General features: G+C 40.6%; 1 protein-coding gene across 2 annotated transcripts in view; it reads left to right on the top strand.

The window, feature by feature from the left end:
• NPSR1 (neuropeptide S receptor 1) overlaps positions 1-12578 on the top strand; it is a 104407-nt gene that overhangs the window by 55098 nt on the left and 36731 nt on the right. The window contains exon 3 of one of the 2 annotated variants that reach the window (XM_081080135.1): positions 11635-11705. In XM_081080135.1, coding sequence (XP_080936261.1) covers positions 11635-11705 — 71 coding nt within the window. Of the gene's footprint in view, positions 1-11601; positions 11706-12578 lie in introns of both variants that reach the window. The other variant, XM_081080134.1, reaches the window with a different exon arrangement.

The raw sequence follows: 12578 nt of genomic DNA, 5'->3' as shown, positions 1-12578 counted from the left end.
TGAGACTGGATTTTTGTTAAGATGAAAGAAAGTCATCTGTTCCCATCTGGTACCTTCAAAACTCTCTTACATAAGCTAGCAGGGAGCATGTAAAGGCAATCTGCATGGGGATTTCATAATTCCTTAAGAATGCCAGAAGATTTGACAAAGTCACAAGCAATCTGGATTCACCAGTATTTGGGCATACTGGAAAGATCAAGGTCCAAAGTCTAGAGCAGAAGTCAGCCAGCTTTTTCTGTAAAGGGCCAGATATGAAACATTTTAGACTTTTCGGGCCATATGGTCTCTGTCCCAACTACCCAACGTTGCCACTGTAGCATGAAAACAACCACAGACAAAATGTGAACAAATGAACAAATGGACATGACATAAAGTTCCAACAAAACTTTATTTGTAAATACGGAAATTTGAATTTCATATAATTCTCATGTGCCACCAACTATTTTTCCTTTTTTGATTTTTTTTTCAATCATTAAAACATTTTAAAGGCCATTTTTCATTTGAAAACTGTACAAAAATAAGTGATATTTTTCTTTACCAGAAGATAAAGGAAATATTGAGAGGAAGACATTTTGGTGACATTCAGGACATCAGGGTAATAGGATGACAGCTCTGATGGCCAGAAAAAGAGTTGCAAAATTGCTTTGAAGGGTGGACTAGGCACTGGCATCAGTGCATAGCTTCCCAAGAGGAGTACTTCGAAGGTGGCCATAATGATATTCAGCAATTAATGTCTTTTTTCTAGGATGAATCACTTTGTCTAGGATGAGCTCGCGAACTTAATTGTCAGACCTCATAGTTCGTTCTGTGTTTTCTAGCAGCCAAAACTAAGAGCAAAACTCATCAGCTATGATTCATCCTAGCCTTGAGAAAAATGCACTGAAAAATGTTTGTTTATCAAGAACATATATAGGACTCTGACAGTACATCAGTAAAGTGTCCTCAACAACATCCCTACAATGAGTGAATCAGAGAGCCTCACAGACCTTCCTTAGGAGCCAAAATCATGATACCTAAGCCCAGGCATGTAGGCTGCATGGCAGAGGGACTCTGAGCATAGCAGTCATTATCCATAGTAGTTTCTAGATCCTGGTGGCTTTCATAGTGGATTTATTATTGAACAAATAGGATTTTTGCTAAGATCTTAGATTATGCAAAGAGGCAGCTATTAAGACCATCCTTAGACAGTGAATGATCTTGTATCCCTTCATGCCTTACCTCCTGATGCATGCTGTGTTTTGGGGAAACAGGTACTGAAACAGAATTAGCCACGCACAGGTTTGGGGGGACGTAACACCTATGAAAAGGAAAGGGAAGAAGCAGGACAGAAAGACCCATCAAAGCATGATGGCAACCTAACAGGCTCGGCCAGCTCATTAAAGGGCTCCTGTGTTCGATGGAAACGACAGACCCTTTTGCCTGTACCTCGCTCAGCCATTGGTAGAGCTGTACTAACAATAGCATGGTCTCAACTAGAAAGCCGAGGCAAACCCCAAGGAGTCTAACAGCTGGAGTATGCCCGTGAAACACACTCCTCCCAGCTAGACAATGAGTTTTTTCCTGAACAGGTATCTGAGCAGCATAGCTCCATGTCTCCCTCAGCTCCCTAAGTGTAAGCCTGTACCTGGTTACAGCAGAATGAAAGGGTGAGATGGAACCAAATATTTTTTGTTACAATCTACCACTTCCACACCAACCTACTACAACTCAGCTGTCCTTGCACAAGAATTGCAAGGAAAAAATGACATTCAAGGAACTAATCTCTTGGAAAATGACAAATGGAACTCGCCTCTCCTTTGTTTGGATTTCTAAACATCCCAAACCATTGATTTCAATTCTTCTTACTAGGAAAACAAAATCTCATTGAAGAGGGAACAGGGTGTCTCTCATACTTACACTCAGAGCACACTTTGAGCCCCAGGCTGTGTAATGCTGATTGTACACTACCATGCTTCGAGAATGTTCGCCTTAAACTGGAGTGAGGAGGAAAAAGAGCAGTGACTCAATGCCTGATCTTCCCTCATTTGAAGAAAGCACTTGCTCTTGCTGAACCTGATGTTTGCACATATGAGAGTAAGAGTTCTTCACCACTCAGCAACGACCAATGACCCAGGCAGGTCAGTTGGCCTGACTCAATGAGATTCTCAGCTTTGGCCCACAACAGAAGCAAAGAGAATAGGCTTTGGGAGAACTTGTGTTTCTTTCATTAGAAACATGATTTTTTTTATTTGTTTGGTGGATTAACGAAGAAAGAGAGATATTAATGGCATTTATGACTTGTTGAGACTAATTGAAAATCTCAGGAACAAAGCGTTCTGTGAAGAGAGTGTGCAAATGAGAATGGATGTGATGATGATTTACCTAACTGAGCAGTAATGACTGAGGTGCAGACCACTTTCTAGGGATTAATAAAGGGCTCGGGAGTGGACAGTTGGGGCCAGTAAGCTCAGCCAGTACTTAATCCTGGTGAAGGGCACAGTGCCAGGATTACATTGGTATTGTAAAATGAGCCCAAACGTAGAGACAGGAGAACTTATTTTTTTAAGAAATCATTTTAATTGGCAGTTATGTACCTGACATCAGGTTGAGCAATGCAAGCGCTATCATTAAACAAACGTTCACATAATCTCTTCAAATCTTGTTCCATTGAGAGTGTCCTCAAGCATATGGTCCTTAAAAAAGGAAAAACGTGGAAGAGAGAGGGGCCCTTAGTAATATTAAAAATAGTTTCTTGTGCAACTGCAAGCAAACAAGCTATTATAACCTTCCTTGCTTTAAAAACAAAATAAACACTAGAGTCATTGAGTTGAGCTGGAAGCATTGTATGACCTGGAGATTCATAGCTGACATTATTACCCACAATGAGCCTCCAGGAAAACCAGAGCATCTCATCCATAACACTACAGCTGGAGCTAAAAGGATCTTATGTTATCGGAAATGTCAGTGTCACCGTAAAAATTGTGTTTTTATTCAATAGCCCCCTACCCAGTGTGTGAAATGTTCACGTGCCAAGAAAAAGAGAGACTCAGCTGGCTAGACATTCATTATTCCTGCAATTCTGCTCTGCATGAGGAAGTTCAAACATCAACTCAGAGCAAGTAGGAATCTAAGAAGTGGTGCTTCAACTTGCTCTCTATGCAGGGTGAATTCCACACTACTGGTTTTGCATTTTCAAGAAGTTTGCCAATCTGTTTAGTAGGCCAGCATTTCCGCCTTTATCTAGCAAGCACTGAATACCTTGGAATAGTCTATGAAATGCGATAAGATTAGAAACATGAGTAAGGCATGATCACTGAGAATCAGGAACTTATGGTCTAGCAGAGACCTCAGAATCCAGAGAGTTCTTTTAGAAATCCGCTGGGGGATCAAGGTTCCCAATCATGTTCCTCCTTTCATTCTCTTGATCCTATAACCATTATCTCAATCCACATTGAAGAAGATCGTCATGTGACTCAGACTCCTCTGAGAAACCACCCCTGCCTGCTGCAGCCAGCCAATCAAACCACAGCAGCAATAATGTAGTCACTCATTTAATGAAAAGTTACCAAGCTTTTACGATGTCATAAGACAATGTTAGGGTCCAGAGACATGAAGGGAAATAATCTTTATGCTCCCATAGTATAGTGGAATTAGAAATACAAAAAGTAGAATGTGTTGGTGTGTTATAGGTACTTTGATAGTACGATAGGGAAAGGTCCAGAGGAGGGAATCAGCCAATCTCTAGTCAGAAAAGGCTTCACAAAGGAGGTAACTTTGAACTAAACCTAGAAGAGTTAGGAGATATCCTTTAGGTAGAGGTGCATAAAAAACCTCCCAAGACAAGGGAACTACATAAAGAAAGGGGCTGGCAGAGTTAACAGCTGGGGCTGTTCAAAGAAGAGTAAGGGGTACCCAGCAGAAGCTCTCTCAGCTACATTTTCATAAGTGCCTCACTGGATTAACCAATATTCCATTCTTTCTGCAAACCACCCTGACTACTGAGCAGCCATGACTAGCAAGACAGTCCCTAATGAGCCTGTCCATTTCTGCTCCCACCTCTTGGGTTCTATGTGTTTGTTCCCAAACTAGTTTATGTCAGTTGTACTCACTATCACAATTACATAATTAGCATAAACAATATTAAAGAGTTGTTTCTGTAAAAGTTAAGTTGAATACTTTAGAAAGACTTGAGGATTTTGTTTTGTTTTGTTTTTACTGAGTCACTAAAAGAAGCTACAATAGAATTAAGCTCAAGTACAAGCACAAAAGACTGAAAGGAGGATTATGAAAATCTCTACAATGAGATTCTGCCTCAAATTGCTCTGCTGACAGCTCAAGGTCTCACTCCATTTTAAAGAAACCAAAACTGGATATCATAAAAGGTGAATTACTGGAGGTATTTTACGCACAGAAACGATGATGCATAAAATCAAATAAAAGTGTTGGCCCTGCCTTAAAGAAATGATACCTAAATGCACATTAATATTTTACATTCGAATGTTCAAAGGTGAGTTTGTGTGTGTGTGTTTCCTTTCTTTCACTTTAACCAATGTTTTGATCAACTATCAGCTGCCAGTATTAATATGCTAGTTGAAAAGTTTTCTCTTATTATACGACTTTGGGATAGGACAAGAAAAGATCAGCTTGAAGAGAGAGGAGGAGGGCTCCAAAAGTCACAATAGGGCATATGGAGTTTATTCTGTAGACATGAGGTTTGCAAACCACGGCTCACAGGCCAAATCCATCCTGAAGCCTATTTTTATAAAGTTTTATTGGGACACAGCTATGCCCATTCAGTTAAAGGATTGTCTATGACTGCTTCCAGACTACAGCAGCAGAGTTGGGGAGCGGTTACAGAGACAGTGTGCAGGTATTCCAGGAGGTTTGGGCCATGTTTACAGGAAAGGCATGAAATCTTGCCCTTATGCCCAGTAACTTTTTTCAACAAAAAACTTAGGTCCCTGAGGGACCAAATACTGTTGGTCCAGATCTGAAGGAAAAGTACAGAAACAAACAACAAAACCCCTCAACTCTTGGGGATGGAGGGATAAAATGGCTGGATACTATACTCATTCCATTAGAAGTCTCCCTTCACTAGGGGAAGGGCGTGAAACCCTCTCCCACAGAAGACCTCCCACAGTTATAAGACAAGAGTTTGATCACCACAGGGGGGACGAATTATAATACCGAGAATGTCCACCTCCTCCCCAGGCTCACACACTCAGATCTATGTAAGATTGAGACTTTACCAGGACAAAACAGAGCCCTACAATCACCAGCTTGGCAAGCTTTGAGCAACGAGAAGTAGCAGTGTTACAGAAAGGCAGACGCAACTGAAAGTAGACAGTAGAGCATTGAAACCCTCCAGCACCCCAGCTCCCACCCTCATAGAGCCTTCAGGGAGGAATCTGAAGCTTATAGGGGCTGAAGATGAGCATAGCAACAACAAAATCCAAGCCTAACTAGGCTCCCGAGCAGATTGATTCAACACCTTACACTAACAGCCTGAGAGAAGTGTGCCCAACCCGGGCAGAAATACTATTCCAACCAATCTCTTATGATCTTCTCCACACAGTGTCTGCCATTCAATCAACAGGTATGAGACACAAAAAGACAACACAACCCATTGTCAGCTGCCTAAACAATCAACAGAACCAGGCAGGGGACTCAGATATTGGAACATGAGATACAAATTTTAAAATAATTATTATAAATGGGAAACAACTTTTAAAAAACACTTTATGAAAGAGGAATATGCATGGCAAATAAGCACATAAAAAGATGTTCAACATTATTAACAATTAGGGAAGTGCAGTTTGAAGTCATGATGAGAGAATACTGTACTCCTAATAGAATGCTAAAAGGAAACATTCTGAGAATACAGTAGTGGCCCATTAGCCACAGTTTTGCTTTCCTCAGTTTCGGTAACCCACAATCAACCAAGGTCTGAAAATACTAAATAGAAAATTCCAGAAATAAACAATTGACAAGCTTTAAATTGCACGCCGTGATAAAGTCTCACACCATCCTGTTCCATCCCACCCAGAACATAAATCATTCCTTTGTGCAGTGTCTCCATGCTGGACACGCTCCCCATTAGTCACTTAGTAACCATCTCAGTTATCAGATTGACCGTCGAGGTACCACAGTGCTTGTGTTCACATAACTCTTATTTTACTTAATAAGAGTTATTTACTTAATAATGACCCCATAACTTTTATTAGAGTATATTGTTATAATTGTTCTAGTTTGTTGTGTATTCTTGTTATTATTCTGTTACTGTGCCTAACATAAATTAAACTTTATCATAATGATGTATGCATTGGGAAAACATAGTATTTATGGGGTTTGGTGCTACCTGCGGTTTTAGACATCCATGGGGGGGGTCTTCGAACATACCCCCTGCGGAGAAGGGGGCAATCGTCCCAAGTGCTGGCAGGGCTGCAGAACCACTGTCTCTCTCATACTTTTTGGGAGGAACGCACACTGCAGCAACTCTGGAAAACTGCCAGGCAGTTTCTGGTGATATTACACAAATACTTAACCTATGGCTCAACAATCTTACTCCTGGGTATTTATCCTTGGGAAATAAAACTTCGGATCACACAAAATCCTATCCATGAATGTTCAGATCAGCTTTCTTTGGAACAGTCCAAACCCGAACACAACCAAAGACAAGGAGCTTACCCTCCGGTGTTCTCAGGGCCCACCAGCAACCACGGACACCCCAGGAACTCAGAATATACTATAGACTTGCTCTACCTCACATTGAAAATATCTGATACTCAGGCACCAAATCCTCCTCATTGTACTTGTAAGGTAAACCTCAACCTTTCATCCTTCTCTATATCCCTGCTCCTCTTTGACGTACACTAGGTCAAGAACTATCTTGTTCTTGAATATCTGCACAGTTCCCCAACAAGTACAATGGTAATTCACAAGTACAATGGTAATTCCAGGATTGGATCTACCAAATTGACCTCCCCTCCCCCACCCACACACACAGTACCTAAAGAAACCTATTCGAAACACGTGTTTGAATATATAAATATTCAGTAGTTCCCACAGTATACAGGAAAAACGTAAGCTCCTTTAACTGGCACACAAGACCCTAAAAGGTCTGGATTCTTGTCTCTCCAGCCTCATTTCTCACCACTTTCCAGGGATCAGCAACAAGCTGAGGTGGCTTCATATACATGCACCACGTAATTTCTCATCTAACCTTTTCTCACCCCCATAATTTTGTTTGTGCTGTCATCTGTGCCTAGCATGAATGTCCTTCACTCACTTTCCTCCTGACCTATCCTTACTGACCCTTTAGGGTTCAGCTCAGGTGTCACTTCATTCTTCACTTCTCCCTACTCCACCCATATACTTGCTTCAACTGGAAACCCACGTTCATGTTTGCAAGAAATTGCATCAAAGGAGCAATGAAGCCTGCTGTGAGCTTATTTTGGCTTCTCTGAGTATCACTGTTTCCTAGGATCTTTTACTGAATAAATTTTGAAAAGCAGGAGTAATAACATAGAAGTGATTAAGCCTTTGAAGTATTATACCCTTTGTTCCCAAAGTCCTGTTAATTATAATTTAGGAAAGGTTTTTTCACAACATATTCAATTACACAGGTAAGAAAATAGCTTTTTACTGGTCAGATAGAGCAGCATTTGCTTAATAGCAAATAACAAATGCTGCGGCATGGTCTCATGTACTCTACTCTCAGATCTGGGCTTATGTAAGGTCGAGCTCCAGGGGAAAAGAAATTTTACTGGAGTACATTACAATTGTTCATCTAGCCACTTCAATCTAGAGAAACACAAGTTTAGGGTTTTTTTCTCATGATTTTTAATTTGAGGAACAAGTAAGCCCGAAGAGAAGAATATCTAGGTGACTCCAGTGTCCATTCCTCTTATTCATCCAGCCCATTCTTTCCAGGCAAAGCTCCAGGAAATTCCTATTTGATCAGGTCAAAACCCACAACTCTCAAGACCCTGCTTAAGTCTGAATTTCTCAGTTCGACCTTCTCTGATTACCCAGATTTGCCATGAGATTTCTCTTCCCCATCATTTGAAACTTTTGATGTAGTTCCTGTGGGCTTGCCAATGCTTCTAATTGTTACCTACAGAGAAACGAAGAAGAAGAGACAGACAGGCATACGACTGCAAGGTCCACATACCCTTTTGTGATATGGATGGACCATGCCATGTGAATGGCCAAGGAAAGCTTCTGGAAAGGGGGACATGTCTGTTAGGTATTGAAAGGTAAATACAAATTCAACAAACTGATAAATAACGACCATTCCAAGCAGAAGGAATGCATACTTGAAAACACAAATATGTGATGAATGTGGTGTTCAGTATGAAAATACCAGGTAGGGCCTTGCCAAGGTCAGTTCCTGGAAGGCTTTTATGCTAAGCTGGCGGGGGGGCTCAGATTTTATCCTGTTAACAGTGAAGACTGAGAAAGAAAAAGATTTACCTCCCCAGTTCTCTAAAGGGATAAAAGCAACTTCTGTGTGGGGGATGGCCTTATAAATAGAAGGGGCCAAAAGAGAAATCAGGGCAGGAAACAAGGAGACAAGAGGAAGACTCATGGCTGTACATTAGTCTCGGGAATATAAGAAAACAGATATAACAAGGATTATAAAGGAAGGAAGAAAGGAAGGAAGGAAGGAAGAAAGGAAGGAAGGAAGGGAGGGAGGGAGGGAGGGAGGGGTGGTGGGGGGGAAGAAACAAATCACGGGTAGTGTGGTGAAGACCATGGACACTAACACCCCAGAATCTGGGTTACAAGTCCAGCTGCATCTCTAACTTGCTATAAAAATCTTAAAATATTCTAACCACATTTAGTTTACCCATGTCTAAAATGGTGAACTTATCTCTTAGTTTTTTGTTAGATTAAATTTTCTGTAGAGATACTTTCAATGCTTAGAATCTTGCCAAGCACACAACTGCCAGTGACACCCATAAGAGCACGCTCAGTGCTGTGCAGCAGCCTAGATGGAGAGTAATAATTTTCCTTTAAACCATAGAGCCAACTCTAGGTATGTAAGATGTCACCACTGGGGGAAACTGAGTGACAGGGACATGAAATCCTTCTGTGCTGTTTTGGTAACGTCTTGTGAGTCTTTAAGTATTTTAAAATAAAAGTTTAGTTTGAAAAAAGCCATGGTGCCCTTTCCAAACTACAGTGACAGTTCATTCTGAGCACATACTCCATACACGTCATACCCTGCCCAGGAAGCCAGCCACCCTTCTGTTACATTAACAAACCTCATTTTCCAGTTCACAGAAGTTTAACCAAATCAGTGTGATTTTCAGCTTTTGCTATTACTCTTTTCAGAAACAGCAATAAAAATAAACCATTAAAATGGATCTTGAGTGTATCATGGTAGGCAAAATAAGGGAGATGGAAAAAGACAAAAACAGTATGATTTCACTCGTATGTGGGACGTAAAACACAAAGGAACAAATGAACAGACAAAACAGACAAACTCATAGACACAGACAACAAAATGGTGGCTACCAGAGGGAAAAGGGGTGAGGGGAGGATGAAGAGGGTGAAGGGGTCAGTTATATGGTGATGGAGGGAGACTAGATTCTGGGAGATGAGCACTCAGTGCAGCATATAGATGACGCATTATAGAATTGTACACTTGAAACCTCTATAATGCTATTAACAAATGTCACCTCAATACGCTTCATTAAAAAAGAAAAGGATGTCATCATTTTCTGATTATCTCAGCTTTCAAGAGCCAGTCATCCAGAACCAGTGTTTCTAATAAAATACATTTTTCAGAAAAAAAAAGAAAAAAGAAATAAACCATTGGAAATAGATGTGTCTTCGGTTCATCCCCAAAGTTGGAGTTTCCTTTGTTCAGCAGCTCACTTTTCTGAGCACCTCAAGCCAGCCAAATGCATAGTCTTTATTTAAGAGTAAAGTTCTGCCCGGTGTTCTGTCTGAGTAGCTGACAGCTCCAATCAAGACTACTCCTTGTTTGAGCTTGTGGCAGTCTGCAGTCATTCTCCAGGATTCATCCAGTAATTACAGGGAGCAAACCTCGACTGAATGACTTGAATGAACTGAAGACTTCCATTTGGCCTCCCCCACTCATGCGGAAACCAGCATGGAGTTATTCCAACTGTCAAATATATCAATTCAAATTAACCACTCAGAGACAGGGAGAATGATCAATGAAAGGTCTGTAGCTCTAGTGGACCGTTCCACTACATCCAGAATTCTATTTATTACCTGACCCCATAAGATTCTACTCTTATAGGGAGGCCATAATGACACTTCAGGTCTCTAGGTATCATGTCAACATAGGCTCTGTGCCTAACAGTTCTCAAAACATATAGATATTCCTCTTTCCCCAGTCACTCAAATAATTACCGTAGGCCCCTCTGGGGAAGAACTAGGGGAATCATTGCAGGATATACTTAACCATAGTGTTACGAGACCTGGCTTCATGAGCCCCTCTCCTACCATCTACTCTGGCCTACAGCTGGAAGCCACGACTGAGCCTCTTCATAATGTACATTCCTGGAGGCCTTGACAAATGATGTTTCTTCTGAGCCCTTCCTCAGAAGGTAACCCTCTGGTGGGTCTCCTGGCTTCACATAATATATCCTTTACAGCATGCCCACGTCCCTTGGCCATTTTATTCTTTCCTCTATAGTCTACCAGAGCAACCCAAGCATTTCCATGTTGTGTAGGAAGGATTGTTGATTCTCTCCAGGCTTCTAAGCTCTACCCTAACAATGAGTTCGCCCTGGTTCTTGGGCCCTTGACAGTGTTATATCCTATGTCCCAAGAAAGTGACCCTAAGTCAATGAATCCTTGCTTATCCAGTTTTAAGTTCCAGTCCTATCCATCAATCAGCACAGAATCCCTGCAGCATTATTTTGAGGAATATTCTGGATCACATGTTCAATTAGTGTCATCCATCATAGGGGGAGAGAGGGAGATTCTAGACATATATATTTTACCATTTCTGCTGTAGTCATCTATACAACTTATAAGTCTATAACTATAAGATTAAGCAAAGTTCATCACAACATCTCTGATCTTGGCCTTAGTTCCTCTGTAGTCTAACCAAGTTAATTAAATTGATAGATCACACGCTTGACTTTTACCAAAGGCAGATGTTGAAAGGGGAAAGGAGAAGAAAGCAAGGGAACCTCGAGGGAGAGGGGCTGTACTTGGTGGTAGGGAGGTAAAAAGAGGTCCAAGTTGTAAAATAGTGGATGCAGAAAAGGGAGTTTGGAGGGGCTTCCTGAAGATATTTTCCTTTTCTCAATTTTGCCTTTCATTGATCCACATGCAGTCCTTATTTTAGCACAGGTCTAACCCTCCTTAAAACTCCTCTTCTGTGACTTAAAAGGTCAGCTCTATGATTAGTATGATTCCTTGTCAGTCAATAGCAAGATGCTTCCTAGGTGGCTACATCTAAGTGGTAACAAGCTTCAATAATAAAAGTCAAGGGACTCCTATCTTGCCTTACTTTTCCTCAATGGCCTCCTGATAAACTGGAAAGGAAAACAAAAATCTTCAAGAAATTTATTTCTACTATGGCATGGCTGCAAATTTGAAAGAAACTGAAATTAAATTGTGTGTTTTTGTTAGACTCTTTCACAGGACTTGTTAACATCTTGACAGATATCATTTGGCGATTCACTGGAGACTTCATGGCACCTGATCTGGTTTGCCGAGTGGTCCGCTATTTGCAGGTATGTAGCACCTTCCAAATGTGATCAGACTAACTGACACCAAAATTAGCTCTTAGATTCTTCATAAGGAAAATAATACAATACCCGGCATTCCTATACAACAAACTGCTCAGTTCCTCCTAGTTGAAAGGACAAGCAAAATTTGTAAGATTTTTTTAAATGTAATTTTTGCTAAAAATAATACATATATAAAGAAAATGCAAATAAGAAATAATAAAAATATCAATGTTCATATTCCAATCATTAAGTAAAATTTCTGGGTCAGTATTAAAGCTTTTGACATATTCTGTCTGTCTTAGTCCAGTCAGGCTATAATAATAAAAATGTTACAGAGCTGGCTTATAAACAACAAACATTTATTTCTCACAGTTTTGAAGGCTGGAAAGTCCAAGGTGGCAACTAGGTCTAGGGAGGAACTTCTTTCAGGTTGCAGACTTCTCATCATATCCTCACATAGTAGGAGGGGCAGGGAGCTCTGGGCCTCTTTTCTAAGGGCACTAATCCCATTCATGAGGGTTCCACCCTCACGACGTAATCACCTCTCAAAGGCACCATCTCCTAATACCATCAACTTGGGCTTTAGGATTCCAACATGTGGATTTGGGGGAGACATATTCAGACCATACTAGCACTAGCTAAATAATCTCCACAAAATTTTTCAATTTCTTTTTTCTTTTTTTCCTTCAAACTAACTAAACATTAGCCATTGTTCTTTTGGAAAAACGTTAGCAGTTTGTTAGAAAATAGGTATTATCTCTTGTTTTAAGTTGCATTTCCTGTATTACCACTTAAGTTTAACCTTTTAAAATATCTATTGCCACTTGAATTTCTTCTGTTCTAAATTGTCTGTTATCCTTTTTCAATTCTTTTATA

The sequence above is a fragment of the Rhinolophus hipposideros genome (genome assembly GCF_964194185.1).
Source record: "Rhinolophus hipposideros genome assembly, chromosome: 18".
NCBI classification, from domain to species: domain Eukaryota; kingdom Metazoa; phylum Chordata; class Mammalia; order Chiroptera; family Rhinolophidae; genus Rhinolophus; species Rhinolophus hipposideros.
Note: the sequence above shows the minus strand (reverse complement) of the source record. Positions and strands in the feature narration are given on the sequence as shown.